Here is a 23680-nt window from a genome sequence, read left to right as displayed (position 1 = left end):
TTGTTTTCAGCAGCACTTGTTTAGTTTAAAAGTAGACATGTCAGGCTTTCTATAGATATCTCTCTCATGTCTCTTCGTTGAGTATTCACTGAGTTACAGTTCATTTTAATGACGCATTTGTATCTGAAGATCAGCGCAGACAAAGGCTGGCAGACAGCACTCCTTGTTTGTTATCTTTATTTTATAAGTGCACAAAGTTTTGGTTGTTATTATGTCTGTATACAAAAAAAAGTAGACCCTTTACAGATTCGATTGATGTATTGCTCTAATCTGTACGATCAAAACTGAAAGTGTAATTTAAATTCTTTTCGGGGTTATCAGGAGAAAATACCCCAAAACGCGTTAATCGACTTCAGAGGGTTAATGTTTCAGATCATCAAACAAATTTAAATATTAGTCAAAGATAACACAAGTGAACACAACATGCAGTTTTTAAATGAAGGTATTTATTATTAAGGGAAAACAAAATCCAAAACTACATGGCCCTGTGTGAAAAAGTGTTTGCCCCCTAAACCTAATAACTGGTTGGGCCACCCTTAAGAGCAACAACTGCAATCAAGCGTTTGTGATAACTTGCATTGAGTCTGTTCCAGCGCTGTGGAGGAATTTTGGTCCACTCATCTATGCAGAATTGTTGTAATTCATTTTCGAGCATGAACCGTCTTTTTAAGGTCATGCCACAGCATCTCAATAGGATTCAGGTCAGGACTTTGACTAGGCCACTCCAAAGTCTTCATTTTGTTTTTCTTCAGCCATTCAGAGGTGGACTTGCTGGTGTGTTTTGGATCATTGTCCTGCTGCAGAACCCAAGTTCACTTCAGCTTGAGGTCACGAACAGAAGTGAGGCCTGCAGTTCTTTGGATGTTGTTGTGGGGTCTTTTGTGACCTCTTGGATGAGTCGTCGCTGTGCTCTTGGGGTAATTTGGTCGGCTGGCCACTCCTGGGAAGGTTCTCCACTGTTCCATGTTTTTGCCATTTGTGAATGATGGCTCTCACTGTGGTTCGCTGGAGTCCCAAAGCTTTAGAAATGGCTTTATTACCTTTTCCAGACTGATAGATCTCAATTACTTTCTTTCTCACTTGTTTCTGAATTTCTTTGGATCTCGACATGATGTCTAGCTTTTGAGGATCTTTTGGTCTATTCACTTTGTCAGGCAGGTCCTATTTAAGAGATTTCTTGATTGTGAACAGGTGTGGCAGTAATCAGGCCTGGGTGTGGCTAGAGAAATTGAACTCAGGTGTGATAAATCACAGTTTTAACACTTCTTCACACAGGGCCATGTAGTGTTGACTAATATTTAAATTTGTTTGATGATGTGAAACATTAAAGTGTGAAAAACATGCAAAAAAATAAGAAATCAGGAAGGGGGCCAACACTTTTTCATACCACTGTATGTATATGCGTCAATCAAAAATGTATTTGGTGTTGTTGTTTTAAAAGCCTGACCCAGTTTAAAGCTCACAGAAAAACGGACTTGAAATGCGCTTACGTTTCTGAACATATCGCAGTTCAAAGCGCAACACTGAGACTCCATCTGTTTCTGTTTAACATAATCCCATTAGGGTACATGCTAAACTGAATATAACAGATCTTTAATATTTCATCTTTTTCATTAATTATGAAAGCACAGTGATCATCATTTGTCTTGTTTCCAAATTATTAGCTGCTTAAATGGGAGATTTATGTGTATGAAATGGGTCAACGTTTCAGTTTTTGCACCCAGCACACATAACAATGCTTCAAGTAATATCAGTTGTGCACAGATTGAATTTTGTTAGTCTCCCAGAGGCCTTTCTATTGCTTGAACAATTCTGCAGCAGTTCTACAGGCTTAAATGCCACAAATTCCCAGTGAACCTGCATCAACTACACAGACGATCCAAATGATGTATCTTTCATATGTCTTAGCCAGAATCCTCCTCTGTCTTTAAATACTTCCTCCTACATCTGAATAGAACATGCAGCTTAGAATAATTGAAGATGTAAAAATCACTTGTACTGGCCCACATTTCATCTTGCGAATGCTGACAAAACGTGCGCACACACACACACAGCGCACTTCCCATCTGCCTTCATGAAAAATTCATGTAAACACGTTCTGTATTGGGGCGTGCAGACCAGCTTAATGGTGCTGCCACAGCTGGGCTTAAAGCTTTTTGGGTTATTAGGGAGCACACAGGGAGGAGGTGGACATTAACCCCCAAACACATATACATAGACTTCTATTGTTTTTATCTTTAGATTTAAAAAACATAATAATTATTAATATACAGTAATATATAATTATATATATGCTAATTATATATGTAAAAAAATCGAGTTGAACCCTTCTTCTTAGACATCCTTTACTGTTTTTGGTTGGATGCTTGTATTGTTAGTGTGATGTGGATTTTTTTTTTATTGCCACAGCTTTTTTAATATTAAAATGACATATGAGGCTTCCTTTGTCAGGGTTAATTAGCCTCCATGGAGCTGTTTTGAGTGACACTGGGATGGTTTTCTGTTTATTTGATGAATGGCAGAATGTTTAATGAAGTATGCATTGACAGAAATCTTGCATTGGGTTTCATCCATTCTCATTATTTGCTTCTCTGACTTTAGTAATATCTGGTGTTTGAATAAGTTTCATTAGTGGACATTTGTAATGTTTTATACACGATGTAATTCAGTTCTGTTATGGTGAGCACACTGTCAGTGTTGCGTAAGGCGTGACACCCACAAACAAACATCCACATCTCCTATTTAAGCCACCAATGGGAAATATTCCCATTGTTTGTTACTGAGAGACAAGAATAAAATGTGTGAAATGTCTGACCAGCTGGGATTTCTGATAAATTGAAATTCATTTTTATTTTCGTTTTCTTTCTCCAGATGTTTGTTTTTGCCCAGTTTGGCCCCTCACAACGCACCATTCAGTAATGCCAACACATCTGGAGTCAGTGACGGGGCGGTGGTCAGCGGCATGGGAAACGGTATGTGATCACAAACACACTCTTCCCCAGCTCCCACAATTTACATAACAGCAGCCAGCAGCTCTCCACTCTGTGTAAATCTTAATTAAGATAAAGTACATTGAAGTACATGAAAAAAGTACATAAAATTGATGAATATTGCTGCAGTTATTCATCCATAATGTACAGCAAGCAAGTCATTATCACACAGTTAACCTTGTCTTGGTGATTGAGATCTCAGAGAATATAAAAAAAGGGATAAAAAGAGACAAAAATAGTGCTGGTATGTTGCCATGGACAATGGTGAAATATACGGTTCAAAACAGTTGTTATGTAATTGACCAATCAGAATCAAGTGTTACAAAAAGCTGTGTAATAAACTAAAATATAGTTTTTATTGTTTTAACAGATTATTGCTAGTGAGTTTTTGAGTGAGTTTGAGTTTACAAACATGGGATGGTAAAGGCATGACCGAATTTTGGAAGCATCTTGGCTCATGACAGGCGAGAGTTAGAGGGAACAGGAGCACAGCACTGTGACTGAATTTTTGCAAAGACAGCGGAGTCTAGAGAAAAGAGGAAGCAAACCGAAACTTGACAAAAGCTTGACAAAAAATTGTTTGTGTGCCTTTGCTTCTGTTGGAGCACCACCGGCTTCACAGCAGCCCTGAGTGGGCGCACAAGTGCCTATGTAGTATTAATGAGTGATTCAAGGCTCGCTGCCTCTCCATCTTTCTCCCTTCCTGTTTTTCTTCATTTTACTCTCTCTCTCTCTCTCTCTCTCTCTCTCTCTCTCTTTCTCTCTCTCTCTCTCTCTCCTTCATCTTCCCCATTTCCTCTCCCTTGTCTCATCTCTCTCTCTCTCAAATGGATGGTTTCAGTATTTATAGATGGACTCCTGCATCATATTCTCTGACCTATTTTTGTCGATGACGGCATCATTTGTTGCTCAGAGAGGTTCATTCAGATCCCCTGCAGTCTAGTTTATTGTTCCTGTCTCTCTTCCAGGGGTTTCCTGGGTTTAGGGTAGAAGCCAAAGTGGATTTGTTGTATCTAAGAAGCTTAGGCTAAATTTTCAAGAATGCGCACTTGATGTAATAGATCATTATGCGAAGTCCAAGGAGATTTATTTAGTGATGATGTTCCCCAAATCACATTAAACAACTATTATAATAATAATAATAATAATAATAAAAATTTTACTTTAAAATAAATGCTTAAAATACATTAAAAAACAAAGATTAAGATCTGTTGAATTATGCTGATCAAAAGTTTAGAATCAGTAAATTATCATTCATACTTTTTTTCAACAAAGACACATCAAATTGATCAAAATTGACAGTAAAATAATTTTAATTTATAATGCATTTATATAGATAAGCAAGCAAAACGGAAAGAGAGAGTGCTCTATATGAAGCTTACAGATACAGATTTTATTACAACAACAGAAAGACAGATGTTTTGCTGAAAAATGCACAATACACAGTCTTCCAGCCTTGCATGAAGTTATTTTACATATGAACAACAATCTGGGATAAATATAATGTCATTTAATGGAAAATTAAGTTTCGTTGTCTGTTTTAAACCTGCGCGTCTAAAGTGTCCCGCTCTGTGTCACGTGTCAAAACAAACAGCACTTGGCGTAAATGATTCCGCCCCTAGAGGCCACTCTCGCTCTCATGACTACGGACCTTCTCAGCCACAATGGACACAACCTGGAAAAGCTATCGGTATGGATTTTTGCCGATAGTTCCAACAATCAACTGATCAATCAAAACCGATCCATCAGTCGACCTCTAAAGGCCCTGATATACTTCAAATGAAATCGAAGAACGAACTGATATGACGTCATTTCGGACAAAATCTGGCCGAAACAATGTTCATTTTGAGTTTGTTTCGGCAGTTTTAAACAGCTGACCAAAGTGAACTTTCTGGGGGAGTTTGTTTGGCTCCTAAACACCTTTGAGCTTCCATTGGTCCGTGGCGATTACACAATCGGTGGGTGTGTCCTGAAACTCCACCTTCTTAGACGTGCAATTATTTTCCCCTCGGTTCGTTTCTCAGTCAACGGAGGTCAGGCAAGAGAGAACAATATCTCCGTCCTAGTCACTAGCAACATGAATACACTAGAGTGTCGAATAGCTGAGCTGGCACAGATATATCCGCACCTGTACGATCTCTCGCAGAGAGACTTTAAAGATTCACAGAAAGCATTTAATTCCTAGAAAGAAATTGCAATGAAGCTTGCCGTCGACGACCCGGAGTTATGCAAAATGTGACGTAGAGAAACATCCGAGACAATTTTCCAAAGCCAAGAAAAGAATGAAAGAAAGAGTAAAGATATGAGGTAACAAGTACCAAATACATGTTTCAAATAAATGTTACACCATACTGCTGCCGCTGTTGTTTTTCTTTCAATAAGCAAATTTAAAGGGTATACAATAAATGAAATGCCAAACGAACATACAATAATAAATCTTTGTTTTTATCAAAAGTAAATCATGACACCACATAAAATATAAAAAGGTGTAACAATTTATCCAGTGTAATAAAATAAATGAACATTAATAAAATAAATAACAAACTGACTCCAATATTTTTTTTCCACATCATGCTAAAGTTTTCAGACTATGAGACATTCACATTTCCCATAAATGACTGATTATGGTTCTTTTGTATTACAAACATGATTCTTGACTCTGAACTGCAGCTAATCATTATTCTTTTGTCTATAATGCCCACACCACATTTTACCGTCTCAAACCTAAATTGACAACACTTAACATTATTATTTTTATGTTAAATGCATATCACCGAGCTTCGTGAGTTATGTTTACATTAATCTACACCCCGCCTCCAGCAGCGCGGAGGTGTCAGAATGTTTGAAAACAGTATACCGTCGCTCAGCCTTTTCAAATTTCTTTTTGCCCCCAAACAAAGAAAAATAATGAACTTCGTTTCAAGTATACCGGGGCCTTAAGACTGGAGTAATGGCTGCTGAAAATTCAGCTTTGACATCTCATGAATAAATTATATTTGAAAATATATTAACTCTTTCCCCGCCATTGATGAATTATCTCATCTTTTAAAAGAAAATGCTTCCCCGTCATTGACAAGTTTTTACGGCTTTTCGTGTTTTCACTGTTATACACTCGGGGGCGCTATTACACATCTTCTGAATGAGTATAAAAACACATGTGAATGGGACGGAGAAACAAGCGATCTCTTATATACACACATGCATATGAGAAATAATGCCATCATCAGCAATAGACAGCATATAAATGAAAACTGCATAATGTTATGGAGTGATGATGAAAATGAAAAATCCAGGAAGTGGTATATGTCTGTGCAAGCTTTGGAGGTGTTGATGGAAGCGATTTACTGGATTTATGCTTTGATAATCATACTGAATATTATCCAGATGTAGTTTTTGATAAAAATGTGATTTTCTCACCTTTTTTCTCAAAATTATAGATTTTTTATGAAACCTACCTATATTCAAGTGTTGCATACAAAAAAAGAAAAAAAAAAGAATGCTTTAAGCTAGAATAAAATGGATTTTTTGTTTAAAAGTAGAGGCTCTGATCTTTATTTTGTTGTATTGCATATTCAGATATTCAAATAGCAAAATATACTGGAGGCCATCAAATTTTAGTGAAGATCATCAAAATCGCTGAAGGTGGCTGGAAGGGAAATAGTTAAAATAGAAATATGTGTCCTTCAAAAACATAAAAAAAACTTTACCAACAAAAAAAAAAAAAAGAGGTGCAAACCGGAAGTAATTTCCCTAGAGTTCTAATAAGAAACACTTTGTCTAATAAACACTTTACCATTCATTGCCTTTTCAAGAATCATGAGAATTTAAAGCAGTCTTCTCTGTCTAATAAAAAGCTGTTCTGAAAATAATCAACATTAATATTCATGTAGCACTGGACAGCTGTGACTGTTGTGTGTCATTCTAAATCCAAAAGATGCGAAATTAGAAAGTAACTCCTAATTTTAAATATCCTCATTTTCATCTCCAGGTGAGCGTTTCTTTCCACCCCCGTCTGGCCTGAGCTACTCAACGTGGTTTTGTGTTGAGCGTTTCAGCACACTGCCCCAAAGCCACCCTGTGCGTCTGCTCACGGTGGTGAGGAGGGCCACCTCGTCTGAGCAGCACTACGTGAGCCTGGCCATCGTGCTCTCTGCTAAAGACCGCTCTCTCGTTGTGTCCACTAAGGAAGAGCTGCTTCAGACCTATGGCAAGTGTTTCTACAACTTCCTGTTCTACATCTTTGTTAGCTGTTTATGTCAGCAAAATTTTAATGGTGGCATGTTTGTGAATCAGATGATCGTTTCAACCTTTTTGTTCCTCTGTGCAGAACGTGCTTGAATTAAAAACAAGTCCATTACAGACCTTCAAAATGCTGTTGTTTGTGAACACAAAGAAATAATAATTCAAATTATTTTAAACAACTTAAAAGTTAATTTGGCCTGTGAAGTCACCATGCTTATGTTTCGTGGGCAAACTGAGTATAGACAACTAAGCCATTTCAATGTAGGGTTTAAGAGCCTGTTCCTTCTGAAATACAGAGGAAAAGTTTCTTTGTCTGTGGTTAGTGACGTGACATCATTTCCTCCTTCCCCTTGCAGTGGATGACTTCAGTGAGGAGTCCTCCTTCTATGAGATCCTTCCCTGCTGTGCCCGCTTCCGCTGCGCTGACCTCATCACTGAGGGACAGTGGCACCACCTGGTGTTAGTTATGAGCAAGGGAATGCTGAAGAACAGCATGGCAACTCTTTACATCGATGGTCAGATGGTCAGCACGGTCAAGGTGTGGTGATCTGATGTGATGTGGTCTTCCGCTTACTTCATTAGCAGCTAAAACACCAGTTCCCAAGGCTATTGTTAAACAATATATATTTAAAATATAAGTCCATATTGTCCTGCAAAACCACTCACCTCTTTTGTTTCTCATTGTGGTTGTCTTTGTAGCTGCACTATGTTCACAATGCTCCCGGCGGCTCTGCATCCACAAACCCACCTGTGGTGAGCACAGTGTACAGCTACATCGGTACGCCACCGGCCCAGCGCCAGCTCTCCACTCTGGTCTGGCGACTGGGGCCCACTCACTTTCTGGAGGAGGTGCTGCCTGCTGCCAGTGTGGCTGCCATCTATGAACTGGGACCCAATTATGTAGGCAGTTTCCAAGCTGTTTACCTGCCATGTGAGTACCTGATGTGTCACACTGAGGTGAATAACACCTAAAAGAAGTTTGATTTTGAAAACAGATGTTTATTGTAAATTAATGGCTGTTTTAATGATTTAATGTTTTTTTTTCTTGCATGTGTTATATAAAAAAATGCAGGCATTAGCTTCTGTAGTTGCGGCTTCTAAAACTTGTTTTCTCTCATATCACCAGGCAAAGACTCAAAGACTGAGGCTGTGCCGCCGTGTCCTGTTGCATTGGTCCCTGAAGAGAAGGTCTCCTTCAGTTTCTTTGCTCACTCTGTATCTGCTCTCACTGTGGCCAAGATACGAAAGGTCTACAACAAACTGGACAGCAAAGCCATTGCCAAACAGGTAAGCAGTCTCACCCTTTTCCTGCTTCTTCACTCTTTTTTGCTAAAATAATGTATTTCAGTGCTAAGATTTTAAATATTAATTAAATATTGAAAAATTAATTTGTGTTAATGACTTTTAACAAATTAAATGGATAATTAAAAAAAATGCTCATTTTGCATTACATTATATTTTTTGAGATTAAAAGTTGTCATATTTAATAAACTGAGCAACCACCAAGTAATCAGGACCATAAGCAGACCTACACTACTGTTCAAATGTTTTTATGTCTTTGAAAGAAGTCTGTTATGCTCACCAATACTGCATTTATTTGATCAAAAATACAGTAATGTTGTCAAATATTAGTTTAAAATAACTGTTTTCTATTTTAAAATATTTTTCAAAGTTTTTTTATTCCTGTGATGGCAAAGCTGATTTTTCAGCAGCCATTACTCCAGTCTTCAGTGTCACATGATCCTTCAGAAATCATTCTAATATGCAGATTTGGTGCTCAAAAAAACATTTCATATTATTAATGTTGAAAACAGGTGTGTTGCTTAATATGTTTTTGGAAACTGTGATTCTCTGATGAATAGAAAGTTCAAAGAATGAAATCTTTTGTAACATTACAAATGCATTTGCTGTTAATTTGGATCAATTTAATGTGACCTTGCTGAATAAAATATGAATTTGTTAAAATTAATAGCTCAAAAATATGCAGAATTCTTTAGGGTAGAAAGGGTATAATAAAAGGGTGGGCAAGCAGTATAGTTTTGTGAATGATGTGTATTCAAATTCTGTATGATTGAGGACATTCAACTAATGTGAAAATCAGCAGAGCTTTTTGTGGAAATTTGCAGACTTTTCACATATCATCTTCAGGAATTTTTGAGGATTTTCTGCAGAATTCTAGTGTTGGACACTTTTTGAGAGCTGAAAGAAGTAATAAATATTTAGTCAATATATTACATATAAATAAACATACAAGGGGTGCAGAATGTGTAGAACTTTTGACGGACGAGCGTTCCAATTCCGCAGAAATTTGCAGTGCAGATTTCTTGTGGTCCTACCCATGAGTAATTATTTTAATCATTATTTTTGTAAAGTTGCTCAGAGTGATGTTTTCATTCACTTTCAGCTGGGGGTTTCCTCTCATGAAAGTGCCACACCTGTCAAGCTGGTGCATAATGCAGTGGGCCATCTCAACGGGTCGGCCAGGACCATCGGAGCTGCAGTCATCGGTTACCTGGGTGAATGCGTGTGCTGTTTTCATTAGGACGATGGAGATCTGTGAAGTTTTTTTGCAGAATAAAAAAAATGAAGCTCTTCCAATAAACCAGCCCTTTCTCTCAGTGTTCATGTATTTATAGCTGCCATCTTGTTCCATGTAGGTGTGCGCGCCTTCGTAACCAAACCAGTGGCCATCAACCTCCAGTACATTGGAGGAGCAGCTGCCATTCTGGGCCTGGTTGCCATGGCGTCAGACGTGGAGGGTCTCTATGCTGCAGTAAAAGCGTTAGTGTGTGTTGTGAAAAGCAACCCGCTAGCTAGCAAAGAGATGGAGCGTATCAAAGGATACCAGGTGGGCTGCAATAACATTTACTCAGTGAGCTTTGAACCGAGGATGTCCTCTGTTCTCTACAGCTGTAGCTGTAGGATGTTATGAGCCAATGAGGTGGCAAATTAAATAATAACAGTGAAACTGGGCTGTTATGTCCGGTGACAGCCAACTGATGTGATAAGTGGGGGTTCGTAAGGGTGGGGCATGCTGGGATGTGCTGGTTTGAACATAACAGATGGTGCATTGTTTAATTTCTCTGCTGCTTTAATGGGGTCTGTAGAAAGAATGCGATGTTTCATGAAGCTAATGTTGATTGTGCTGTCACTGTGTAAGGAAAATGAGTGGCTGAGTGTTGGATTTTAAACTGAACTGATCACTGAATCCTGAAACGAGTAGACTAATGAAACTATAGCAGATCAATCTTTCACATAGACCTTGTGTTGTTGCTTTTTCCCCGTCAGCTTTAGATGATTTTCCTGAAAGATCTTCTTTAACTCACTGTCTTCTGTTCTAGCTGTTGGCCATGTTGCTGAAGAAGAAGCGCCCTCTGTTGAACAGCCATATTCTTCACTTGACCTTCTCTCTCGTCGGAACTGTCGATAGTGGCCACGAGACCTCAATCATCCCGAACTCCACAGCTTTCCAGGACCTGCTGTGTGATTTTGAGGTGCGAAGCTCACATATAAATACCTCAGACTGACATCATCAGTGACCTTGCTGAAAACTGAACTCTGATAGTTTCTGGCATGAGAACAGTTTTGTAATGTTTTTTTCTTCTTCTTTTTTGTAGTGGTCTTCAGTTCTAAAACTTTTTATTTCAGAAGATATAAATATTTGTTTGATTTTCATGATATAATGATTGAAACGTTTAATTATACTTTTAAAAAAAAATAATTTGGTGGGCTTTCAGGTTTGGCTTCATGCTCCCTATGAGCTGCACCTCTCTCTCTTCGAGCACTTCATTGAACTTCTGACTGAATCCAGGTAATCCATCCATACTCTAACACTTTATTCAATCTTTTTTATTCAGGACAGTCGATTTATGCTTTTCTGCGATGTATCGGGACTTTCTTTTGGTTCTTTCAGCCTTATAGATGTTTTATAGTGTACAGTAAGCATTAGCAATATGATGGTTACAAAGCAGCACTTATAGAACAAATGTATCACATGGTATATGAATTACATCACATGGATATTTCATCATACAGAAGAGAAGCGAGGAGAGATCTGATATATGTCCCATTAGGCCCATTCATAAAAAGACAATGATAACTATAACGAAAACTATATCAACATCCACAAAAACAGACAATAATGTCCTGTTTAATATAAGCACATACAGTGCATGTCATCTGCTGCTTCAAATGTTCAAGCTCTTTAAAGTCAGGTGGATTCTGATTGGCTGTCAACGTTCTGATCGTTCAACATCTGAAAAAATCATCTGGAGTGATTCCAACGATGTTGTTCCTCTGTGTCGTTAGCATTATGGTTGTAGTATGGACTCTGCCATTCTCTTTAGGTTATTAACTTCATAGTTATCGTCCTTGGTGTGAGCGGGCCTTTAGAGTGAACAATGTTTCTAAACTCCAGAGGTGCAGAGTCAGACCTGCAGATATTAAACTGCTGTCACTAACACAGTGTGTAATTGTTTCTGTTCTCAGTGAAGCTGCTAAGAACGCCAAACTGTTGCGGGAGTTTCAGTTGATCCCCAAGCTGCTGCTGACTCTGAGGGATCAGTCTCTGTCTCAGCCCACCATTGCTGCCATCGGCAACGTCCTCAGTATCCTGCTGCAGGGCTTCCCCAACTCATATGACCTACTGAGGTAAACAGAGATGAATGCCCATTTGAAATGTACAGTATGCTCTCTAAGACAACAAATTTAAATAGATTGGAATCAGAAGTGACAGATTCTTTCAAATTTGTCTTATTTTGCTGTAGAATATAGTTTATTTAGAAGTAGAGACGACTAAATAGTATTATTATTTTTTATTTTTTTTTGAGGGAGTTATTTGAATAAGTAAGGGATACTATGTACAATTTACACATACAAAATAATATTTTTCATTCATAAAATAATATCACTAAATAATCATTTATAATTATTATTATTTTTGTATTTTTTTAAAGGTTTGGGCAATTTATCTCTTCTACATTGCCAACATTTGCAGTCTGTGAGAAGTTTGTCATTATGGAGAACACCAATGAGGAGAAGGTTGAACGAGGTGAGTCATGTTTTTAAGATTCCAAGTATAAAAGAAGAATTTCAACACCATATTATTGTAACACGACAACACTTCAAATCGCCCTATTAATGAAACAAGATCCATGGGAATCAAAGAATTGCCAGCTTTAAGCAGCCCCAAAAGAAATCCACACCTGCAGAATTCTGTAGAAAGTTACACAGAATTCCTGCTGAATTAGAACGCTATGTGATTAATAAAAATCTAGACACCCCTTGTGCATTTCTGAAATATTGTACCTAATTTGGTGGTTTCAGCTATCAATAAGAGTGCAGAGTAAGCTTCATGTAAATAACTTCTGTAGATTCCCACTACAACCATCACTGGAAAATCTGCAGATTACATATAAGCCTAATTATGAGATATCTTAAGCATAAAAATGAGTCAAAAAGGTTTGCAGTATCATTTCTCCTTTCAGTGGTCTTACTCTTCTTCCTGGGTGTTTTCAGGAGCTGAGGATGAGTTTGGAGGCCTCTTGTCATCCAACTTGATTCTTCTGCGGAACAGACTCCTGGACATCCTGCTCAAACAGCTCTTCAGCTGCAAAGAGAAGAACATTGTTAATGTACAGTGAGTGATGCTGCTTATTAAATCAAGGGTGGATTATTAGACTTCAGAGAGCTGTGCTGCATTTTACAGCATCTTTAACATTGTTACCTAAGCTTGCTGGTTTAGGGCTGTTATCTGGGATTGGATACAGATGGAACAAGACGCTTTGGATGTGTGCAGCCCAAGTGCTTTTATCTATTATCAGTGCACTCAGTATTTATTTATTTTTTTGTGTGTATATGAAAAATGTCAAAGTACACCATTTAACTGTCTGTAAATGAATCCTTAAAACATTATAAACCGAATTTGTAAGATTTACTTTAATCACCCAACCACTAAATTTTTCTTTGTGTTAATTCCTGCAGGGCTTGTGAAGAGCTTGTGCGCACTTGTGGTTTTGATTGGTTGCTGATGTTTATGGAAGAACACATTCACTCCAGCACAGTGACGGCTGCTCTCTTAATCTTGGTGGTGTTGCTGAGTAACCAATCCATCCTGAGCCGGTTTAAAGAGGGCCTGTCGGGAGGAGGCTGGCTGGACCACACCGACTCTGTGCTCACTAATAAGATTGGCACTGTTCTAGGTGAACATGCATTTTAAGTTAAAAAGGAACTATAATTATACAGTATAACAATATGATAATAGTAATAACTAGTATTGTAAAATTTAGTATTGTAAAATGATTTGTGGGCCTTTTTTTTTCTTGTACCTCCTTTTAGGTTTTAACGTGGGCCGCAGCGCAGGGGGCAGGTCAACGGTGCGTGAAATCAACCGAGATGCCTGTCATTTCCCAGGATTCCCTGTGTTGCAAACTCTACTGCCCAAACACACCAATGTTCCAGAGATCTACTTCATGCTCATGGCACTTTTCCTCCAGCAACCAATCACAGAGCTGCCTGACAGCCTGCAGGTACATGTCAGTATGCAAACCTTTTTCCCTACTAATCAAACTTGAATGTCTTCACTGTCTTTGTTTGTGTATGATCTCACGATCCATATCATTTTCCACATCTCTGAGACACTATTGAAAATACTTATATATATTAGGGGTGCATGATAAATATCGGCCGATAATTAATGCGCATCTCGTCAGTAAAGCCAGTTCTCTAATCTGTGGTAAATTCAAAAAAATCATGCACCTGATGGAATTCACAGCTGAATAGAGATCCAGCTTAATTTGTGTTATCTGCAGTTGTGTGAATTGTAAAGTGTGTAATTGAAAATTAAGAGTTATGTTCACATTCCTAGTGTCACCAATTTGCTTATATCATAAGTGACCTAGAAATAGTGCAGAATATAAAAATTTAAATAGGAATGAAATCCCAAATTTTCAGTGTCAAAAAATTTAAATACAAAATTAAATACCAAATTAAAACCTACATCTCCAGTGTGATCTCAGAACTTTTGTTTTACTATTATCTCAAAAATTATTTTTTCCACTGTTTTTAAGGTGACGTGCTCCATGTTAACTATAATCCTGTTTAAACAGATGTCTTTGCTGTATCATCCATTCATTAATGCATGCTTTATATAAATGTTTACCATCTGCCCTTGTGACTGTTTCCTGTGAGAGCATTGTTGTGTCACTCTTTTACTTTTTAAATCATTACAAGCCATTCTTTTACTTTTTAAATCACACAATTATTTTTGATTAATTTGTTAATATTATGATTTAATTACATTTCATAATAACTTAATACAGTTGAATAATTTGTATAATATACATTTAATAATAATAGCAAATGAATTATTAGTGAGTTGTACCCATCTCACACAGTTTGACCTGGACTCTATCTGGACGTTTATATTTGGCGTCCCAGCCTCCAGTGCTACAGTGGTGGGCTCCATTCACAACATGTGCACTGAAGCAGCGTTCCTGCTCCTGGCCATGCTGCGCAGCATGCTCAACCTGGTGAGTCTCCTAGCCACCATACCTCAGAGATATGTGTCCCAGGAGCATCTCCTGGCATTGGGGTGATTGTTGTCATTCGGTAGTTTATCAAAACTTTTATACTATCAGCTGATGGAAAATTCTGAATGAAATGGCAAATTAGTGACAAAGTGGTGCTCAAAGTGAAAAATAAAAAATTTAAATGGTATTATGTTAAAATGAATTGTTTTCACTGCAGAGACTAAGAAATGCAGGTTATTCTTGTGACCGCAGGCCCTTTAAATAAGCTCACAGCAGAAGCTGACATAGCTTCTGATATTTCTCTTTATGTAACCTGCAGCCTTGGCAATCAGAGGAGGAGGGTTCCTGGCTGAGAGAATATCCCATCACTCTCATGCAGTTTTTCCGTTACCTCTATCACAACATCCCAGATCTGGCACCCATGTGGCACAGCCCGGACTTCCTGTGTACACTTGCTGCTACAGTTTTCCCCTTCAATATACGGCCCTACTCTGAGATGGTATGCTGTTGTTCTCTTCGTTTGTTATTGGAATGGCTTTTGGCTGCTCAGGTCTTTGGGAATTTGTCCTTTTGATGTTCAAGTCGCAGTTGTGGTTGTGTAGATGAAAAATGTCTTGTTTTCCTCAGGTCAGTGATTTGGATGATGAAGCAAGCTCTCCCACAGAAGAGTTCAAAGCCTTTGTGACTGATACAGGCATGAACCGCAGCCAGTCAGAATACTGTAATGTAGGCAGTAAAACCTACCTGACCAACCACCCAGCCAAGAAGTACGTCTTTGACTTCATGAGGGTCCTCATCATGGACAACCTGTGCATGACACCTGCCAGCAAACAGACCCCCATCATTGATCTTCTGCTAGAGGTGAGATCATTTCAGGTATCTCCTCAAAATGAACATTTCATTTTTTTGCCAGTAAAGCTACAGAATCTCTGTAATGTGTGTCATTCTAGCTTTTTTTTATTGTCGTTATTAGAAGCTAATGTGGGAGTGTCCATCTGTTGGGCAGGAACACTAACTTTGCTCTGTCTTCAGGCCTCACCGGAGCGCTCCACCAGAACCCAGCAGAAGGAGTTTCAGTCCTACATCCTGGACAGTGTGATGGAGCAGCTTCTGGCAGCAGATGTTCTGTTGGGTTAGTTGCATCCCAGTCTTCAGGTTTAGTTCAGGGAAATGTTTTGGTACAGTGCTTTAGCCAAAAAGGAAAATGCTGTCATGTACTCCCCCTCATTTTGTTCCAAATTGTGTGGTTTTTGATGTTAATGTAGATCAGTCGCAATATAGGTAAAAACTGTCATGGCATGTGAGACATGTTTTTGATATGAAGTGTCCCTTGAAGTGTCCCTCTGATGTCCCTTAAAGTTCATTGTTCATCCAACTTAATATTCAAACTCGCACAATATCAGCTAAAAATTGCAAATCATTCATGTGTGTGGCTCTGTCCTCCAACAGGTGAGGAGGCATCATTGCCAATAACAACTGGAGGAAGTTACCAGATCCTGGTCAACAATGTTTTCTACTTCACCCAGCGTGTGGTGGATAAGCTGTGGCAGGGCATGTTCAACAAAGAGTCCAAGCTAGTGGTGGAATTCATAGTTCAGCTGATCACCCAGGTGAGCTCAGTCCTCTGTAATCACACCAGAGGTTCCCCACGTAACCTCCAGCTGTACACAATGTCATCGTGTCCCTAAAGACTGAGGAAATGGTCTTGCTGTATAATTATTTGTTAGCTTGGCATTGAAAATGGTCAATATGTGCCTGAAACGTTTGGATTGTTCTTCTCAGTAAACTTTCATCTCGCATATGATTTTTGGTGGAGCCCATTTTTTTATATAATTGTCTACTTTGTGATTTTAATTATGAACATTGCTTACAAATGAGTACTTTTAGTGGATGTCTTAAATTTCTGCTACTGTTATATACATTTACATACATTAAATTGATTTAAAGTGACTATAAAGACATTTAAAATGCTACAAATTCTATCTATTTCAAATGAATTATTTAAAACTTACAGTTCATTAAAGAACTCTAAAAACTGTTTTATAGTTTCCACAAAAATCAGCGCGACTGTTCAACATTTATAATAATAAGAAATGTTTCAGCACCAAATCAGCATATTAGAATGATTTCTGAAGGATCATGTGACTCTGAAGACTGAAGTAATGAATAGGGACTATTTTCAAAAACACAAAAAAATGAAACAATGGTAAGAAAAATCAAATGTTTAACTGTTTTTGCTATGTTTTTGATCAAATAAATGCAGCCTTGGTAAGCATAAGGGACTATTTTCAAGAACATTAAAAAATAATAGTAGTGGAAATGTACGTAAGCAAACAGAATGTTAAAAAAATGCAATTAAAAGCAAATGATAATAAGCAATCACAGCAACCACAGTTATCTTTTTAAGATAAGAATGAAACAAAATTTCACAGTAAGTGTTTCACTAAATATTGCAAAAATGTATTAGCTACCAACCTTTTAAAAAAAGACCAAAAGGACCCACAATGTGATGTTAAGTCATAACATAAATTATTAAACCTGATATTATCCTGTTGTTATATTACAATTTCTGTTAGTTATACAGTTCTTTCTCTCTCCATTTCTGTATTTCTTTTACAGTCCTCAAGTGCAAGATTTATGTAGCATTCCTGTGAGACTTACGTGACTGGTGGTTTCTCAACAAATCTCCTTTTCTTTTTCTTTTTTGCTCCTACAATAGTCCAAACGGCGCTCACAGGGTTTGTCTCTGGACTCAATCTACCATTGTCTGAACCGAACAATCCTCTACCAGCTCTCACGACCACACAAAACGGTCCCGCAACAGGTCACCCTGCTGGATTCACTGCGTGTGCTGACAGTAAACCGAAACCTTGTGCTGGGACCTGGCAACCATGACCAGGAGTTTGTGGCTTGTCTGGCCCACTGCTTGATCAACCTGCACACGGGGAGGTGAGAGAGACACAGAGGCAGTGTAATGTTTTCAGGCACTTTACATAATATCAAGGTTTTGTGTTTTTTTTTTATTTTAGAGCATATAGATGTTTTGTTTTATTGCAGAAGTATTATGTAAGAGGTATAGATAGGTAAATCTTTTTTCCATCTCTGATTCAAAGAGTATCTGATTGAAGGTACAGTAGGTAGGTAGACATTACATATGAGTTGTGAAATTATTAAATAGGTAAATACATTTAGACATATATGAGGTGTGAAATAAATTTACATGGATAGTTATGAAATAAGTAAATTTAGATAAGATGCATACACTTTATGTGAGCAGAAAAAAATATATAAATTTAGATGGAAAAATAGATGGGGATGGGTTTATGGGATTATGTATAAGCAGTGAAAAATGAATAATTCCTATTCACAGTCTCAGGATTGTTTGTGATTATGCGCCTCTGCTGTTGTGAGTCACTGTGAGAGACTTGAGGAGGAGGTTTACGTTGTCATGGCTCTGTATCCAGGCTGACTCAGAAGTTTGAGAAATGAGAGCAGCTCAGAGACAGTGGGCAGAATTACATTAGTGTGTAGTCTCTGCTCTGCTGATGCAGCAAGATCAATAACTCCACCTGATTTGATTTGGAGCATCTGATGTGCTGAAATGATAGTTCATTATTCTTGCTGTTTGTGTTTTAGCATTCAAACATATAATATTGACTGACTGGGGACAGAGCCGGATTATCCATAAGGGCACTTGGGCCAGTGCCCAGGGGCACCAACCATTCACAACCACTAGGGGGGCACCACATGATACAAGCTTTAAAAATATTTTTCGTAAATTGTTTTATTATTGACTAGGGCTGGACAATATATCGAACGATATGATCATGCGCATCTCGTCAGTTCCATGATTAGCGGTAAATCCCCATCACCTGCTTTCAAATGGAGCTGCAGTTAATACACAGAGCCGTAGTTTACTGACAAGCTACGCTATATCGAGTTCATTATCAAAGGCGATTCATCTTCAATAATGAACTCGATATAGCGTAGCTTCTCAGTGAACTACGGCTCTGTGTATTAACTGCAACTCCATTTGAAAGCAGGTGATGGGGATTTACCGCTAATCATGGAACCGGCTTTACTGACGAGATGCGCATGGTCATATCGTTCGATATATTGTCCAGCCCTATTATTGACTTGAAATTCTTGAAAGACCATACATAACTCGTTTATGAACACTAACACTAACTTAATAATAAATTATAAATAAATAAAGATTACATGACTCACATACCTACTGCTTACTGCCCTTACTGCTAATGTTAGTGCCCAGGCACTGCACATTCACTGCAACAAATTATGACTGGGGAATGTTCACATGATGCAGCACTGGCCAAAAGGTCTTGGTGTCTTCAAATGTATAAGAATCGTGTGTTTTGGTGTTCTCTTGCAGTAGTGTGGAGGGCTTTGGTTTGGAGGCAGAGGCCAGAATGACCACCTGGCATGTCGCGGTTCCTTCTGAAAACGATTCGGACAATGTCCAGAGCCAGGATGTTAGCGAAGGTTGTTCTTTTTCTCTTTTGATGACATTTTTGCAAACAAAGTGTGTGGTGTATTAAAGCATAGAGTTTTAATGCTTCAAGCATTTCACAAACCCTCCTAAAAACCATTATTGATATCAAACTTTCCTTTTTGTTTGGTGTCTGTGTGTTTGTCAGGTCGTCAATTGCTGCTCAAGGCGGTGAATCGCGTATGGACAGAACTCATGCACAGTAAGCGGCAAATGCTGGAGGACATTTTTAAAGTGTCTCTACCCGTCAATGACCGAGGACATGTGGACATTGCCACTGCTCGACCTGCTTTAGAGGAACCTGCTGCTAAAAGCTGGCAGAACCACCTGGGTGAGAAAAACATCCAGTCAAGCTTGTTGCTTTCACACTCTTTCCTGTGTCTGTCTTCTTTTCTTTTTGAAAGATTTTTGCTGTTTTTCCCCATACACTTGTTTCTCTTACTGTTAAACATTCTCTGTTTTCCTTCTAGTCCATGAGAAGAAGTGCATCAGCAGGGGTGAGACCGTTGCTCCAGCGAGTCAGTCCAAACTGTCTCGAGTCAGCAGTGGCTTTGGTCTGTCCAAACTGACCGGCTCCCGTCGCAGCAAAAAGGAAAGTGGAATGAACAAGAACAATCTTTCTGCACAGGTAACTGACAAAAGAACTGACACAGACGTGGAAATGATTTCACAGCTTACATTATGGACTTGCACAGGCAGTTTGCGCTCACACTGTTTTGACTGTCCGCAGGAAACCTTTCAGTGGATGTTCACGCACATTGCTGTGGTCCGAGACTTGGTAGCAATGCAGTACAAGGAGCATCAAGAGGTAACCTTTCAATTTCAAACATATACCAAAGTCTTTCAGCGATCTTTCATAACAGTAATAATTTGAGAAATGCTTTAAATGGAGGAGTCACTTAATAAATGTTTTCCCAGTTCTGATCGTAGTGGTATGACTTCTACAAAAAATGATTTTTGATCCAAATATGCATTTGTTTTTTCACAGAGGCAGCAGAATGCACTGAAGTATGTGATAGATGAGTGGGCAGGGATTGAATACGAGCTGCTTCGGGAAAGGGGCCTCTGGGGGCCTCCTATTGGCTCCCACCTGGACAAGTTTCAGTTGGACATGACTGAGGGACCCTGTAGAATGAGGAAGAAGATGGTTCGGAATGACATGTTTTACATTCATTATCCCTACGTGCCTGATCCTGAACCCAACACAAGCACTCAGGTTAGTGTAGCTCCTTCTACCCTTCCTTTTTTCAGTTTTAAGGAGGAACATGTTGCAATAAGGCCCAAGAAGCCATGGTTTACAGTGAATTTATAACAGCTAAGGGGCGTTGTTAGGCACAATACTTATTTTCCCCCATTGACTGAAACAAGTCTATTGAATTTGCCGTAGTGTCATTGGAAGTCAGCATGTGTATAGCACTAATGGTTGATAATCTGCTCTGAATGGATCTTTTGTGAACTTTCAAACTTTAATTGCCAGCATTAGCCATATGATGGTAATTACTGCACAAAAGAAGCCTTAAATGTGAACACAAGCTTTCATATGCTCCTCTTATTGCCCATTTTTCCCTTTTCAGAATCAATCTCAGGTGCTATTAATGGGTGCAATGGTTAACATACCAGTCCAGGTGCAATCTGAAGTGTTCCTAAACTGCAGCCTTGCTGTACGCTTTCAAACAGCTGCATTGCTGAAAGCATAACTGTAAAATTAAGTGTCCCAGACGTTCTGCATTTGTCTGTCACATGATAAAGGATTGACGCCTCCGCAGAACGCTTAAATCGCTGTTTGGAGATGTATTCTCTGCTGTCATTCCTAAATATTTCATACACAGAGAAACCTCCAGAAAATAGGTTTAGAACAGCTCCTTCCCTCCCATGTTTACTAATCCCTTATAATCCACATTATAGTATGTGAAGTGGAGCAATTTTCAAACAAGAATGTTGCATGTTACTGTTACAACACACTAATAATTGGTATTCATGTTGTAATGTAAGAGCTGAATTAAGTAAATTCTGCACCACCAGTGACACCAAACAGAACTGTTTCAGAGACTTCACACATCTTCCATTGTTCAGCAAACAGATACTGAAGCCCTGCCCTAGACTCTCTCCATTGGTTGAGCCAGTCTCATTACATCTGGCCCAGTTGGTAAAGTTGCGATTAAACACCTGAAATTTGCTTTGTGGGTAAATATAATAAAATTTTAGGACACATGACTAAATTTATGTGATCTTGAAAACCTGCTGATCTAAAGTTGTGTTTAAACACTTGAAATTTGCTTTGTGGGTAAATATAAATTGTGTTTAGATATAAATTATGTAACATACGAGATTTTAAATCAATTAAAAAGGTTTTCATCATGATTGATTGTCTTGCATGCCTCTGACTGGGTTCCACTGACTTCCGAGATTGTATTTTTTATTATAAAGGTTTTCATCGTGATTGATATAAACCCAAAAGAAGAGTTCATAAGAACTAAATGAAACAGTTAGTGATACATTTCAATCCTTGCAGAAACCAGTGCGCTACAGACGAGCGATAAGCTATGACAGTAAGGAGTATTACATGCGGCTGCTGTCAGGGAACCCGGGGATGTACCAGCACTCCATAGAGCAGAACACAGAGGGAGAGACCACACAGCAGGAGCCTGAACATGGAGAGGACACCATCGCAAGGGTCAAAGGTCATTTTAACAAGACTCTTTATTACAGTGAAACTACTGCAGAAGTATACTTTGTACAGTGAGCTTTACAGTCACACTTTATAAATTTTTCTCACCAATGTAGCAGACAGAAAACAAGTACTATTATTAATACAATAGTTTATATTTTTTCTTTTTCAAAAGAAAACTACATGTAACTAGAAATTCTATCACCAAAACGGAAGAAACTGGCTGATCTGAGCATGTAATATAATGAGTGTGTTGTATAGTTTGATTCAGTGTGCTGTGTTTTGTTTCAGGGTTGGTTAAGGCTCCTTTAAAGCGGTCCCGCTCTACAGCGGATGGAGCCGATGAGGACAGTCAAGACCAGCTGCAGGAGTTGCTGGAGTCAGGAGCTATGGACGAGGAGCAGAAAACTGACAACACCACACTGCTCCGCCTACTGGAGGAGGGGGAGAAGGTCTGTAGCGCTGTACAGCTATACATCTGCCTCCACAACATCCTCGTCACACTGTTCAACAACTGCAGATTTTACTGCCAGTCACTGTTGTCATGACAACAAAACAACTTTGAAAAAAAAAATCTTTTTCTTATAGCTATAACAATTCCAATCTTAGTATTTTAATTTATTACTGTTCTAACAACACTCATTCATTTACTGTTCACATTATCAGTATGAGGGAAATAATTAGTAATATCAGTCTGGTTGGATGATTAGGTTTATTTTACTTTTTGATATTAGACTGATTGATATGAATGATGTACTGAGAAGGTGTTTGCCGTGTGTGTTATAGATCCAGCACATGTACCGCTGTGCTCGAGTTCAGGGTCTGGACACCAGTGAAGGGCTGCTCTTATTTGGGAAAGAACACTTCTATGTGATCGATGGCTTCACTATGACAGTCACCAGAGAGATTAGAGACATTGAGACGCTCCCTGCAAAGTAAGAATGAATTTTTGTGTATTCTGCCCTTCAAAAAATGACAAAGGCTCACTTGTATCAGATCATCTGATATCTGTCAGTCATTCTGTCGTTTGTTCTGTCATTCTGTTGTTCTCCACCTATTTATCAATCATATGTTTTACCTATCATTATATTGTTCTGTCTTTCTACCATTTCTTTGATCTATCTATAGTTCTGTCATTCTATTGTTCTTTCTGTTTTTCTATTTCTGTTATAATTATGACAAAACTCCTTGTGTTCTTACTTTTTTTTAATTTAGATTATTTTAATATATTAATTATCATTAATATGTTATGTAATTCTATGGAACTTTGCTGAGGGAGAACCACTGCTTTGGTTGTTGCACTTTATTTATATGCTGCTTGTTTTTGTGACATGTGCAGTATGCATGAGACTATCATCCCCCGAGGGGCCCGGCAGAGCAAGAGTCAGCTGAAACGAACCTGCAGCATCTTTGCTTACGAAGACATCAGAGAGGTGCACAAACGTCGCTATCTGCTTCAGGTGTGCAAACAAACTGTTTGGCTTGGAACTTTACTTGAACCCTGATAACACACTGGGCAGCTTTCATGTTAATGCTGATAATGAAGTTATGCTTTGCTTTCTTCCTCACAGCCCATGGCAGTAGAAGTGTTTTCCGGAGATGGAAGAAATTATCTGTTGGCTTTCCAAAAAGGAGTCCGGAACAAAGTGTATCAAAGGTATTGTAAACACTGATGCTTCTTAGTGTGCATCGTCCTATCATCAGCCTGTCAGATCGCCAATACATGATATTGTCATGCTAG

The 23680-nt window shown here is 38.5% G+C and overlaps 1 protein-coding gene across 1 annotated transcript in view; it reads left to right on the top strand.

Moving 5' to 3' along the window:
• The window catches only part of LOC109090764 (WD repeat and FYVE domain-containing protein 3-like), a 65206-nt gene that overhangs the window by 31166 nt on the left and 10360 nt on the right, over window positions 1-23680 (top strand). The window contains exons 18-47 of the mRNA XM_042756582.1: window positions 2872-2972; window positions 6979-7197; window positions 7589-7770; window positions 7932-8163; window positions 8359-8519; window positions 9637-9748; window positions 9890-10080; window positions 10574-10726; window positions 10970-11043; window positions 11721-11882; window positions 12188-12282; window positions 12750-12870; window positions 13215-13432; window positions 13569-13765; window positions 14627-14761; window positions 15081-15260; window positions 15389-15622; window positions 15794-15893; window positions 16211-16371; window positions 17481-17710; window positions 19155-19264; window positions 19420-19602; window positions 19742-19899; window positions 20002-20079; window positions 20260-20487; window positions 21784-21952; window positions 22231-22391; window positions 22726-22874; window positions 23279-23399; window positions 23511-23596. Of these exons, the coding sequence (XP_042612516.1) occupies window positions 2872-2972; window positions 6979-7197; window positions 7589-7770; window positions 7932-8163; window positions 8359-8519; window positions 9637-9748; window positions 9890-10080; window positions 10574-10726; window positions 10970-11043; window positions 11721-11882; window positions 12188-12282; window positions 12750-12870; window positions 13215-13432; window positions 13569-13765; window positions 14627-14761; window positions 15081-15260; window positions 15389-15622; window positions 15794-15893; window positions 16211-16371; window positions 17481-17710; window positions 19155-19264; window positions 19420-19602; window positions 19742-19899; window positions 20002-20079; window positions 20260-20487; window positions 21784-21952; window positions 22231-22391; window positions 22726-22874; window positions 23279-23399; window positions 23511-23596 (4701 nt within the window). The remainder of the gene's footprint in view (window positions 1-2871; window positions 2973-6978; window positions 7198-7588; window positions 7771-7931; window positions 8164-8358; window positions 8520-9636; window positions 9749-9889; window positions 10081-10573; window positions 10727-10969; window positions 11044-11720; window positions 11883-12187; window positions 12283-12749; window positions 12871-13214; window positions 13433-13568; window positions 13766-14626; window positions 14762-15080; window positions 15261-15388; window positions 15623-15793; window positions 15894-16210; window positions 16372-17480; window positions 17711-19154; window positions 19265-19419; window positions 19603-19741; window positions 19900-20001; window positions 20080-20259; window positions 20488-21783; window positions 21953-22230; window positions 22392-22725; window positions 22875-23278; window positions 23400-23510; window positions 23597-23680) is intronic.

The sequence above is a fragment of the Cyprinus carpio genome, chromosome A5 (assembly GCF_018340385.1).
Source record: "Cyprinus carpio isolate SPL01 chromosome A5, ASM1834038v1, whole genome shotgun sequence".
In the NCBI taxonomy this organism is placed as follows: Eukaryota; Metazoa; Chordata; class Actinopteri; order Cypriniformes; family Cyprinidae; genus Cyprinus; species Cyprinus carpio.
The sequence above is the reverse complement of the archived record's forward strand: the minus strand, read 5'-3'. Positions and strand labels throughout refer to the sequence as shown.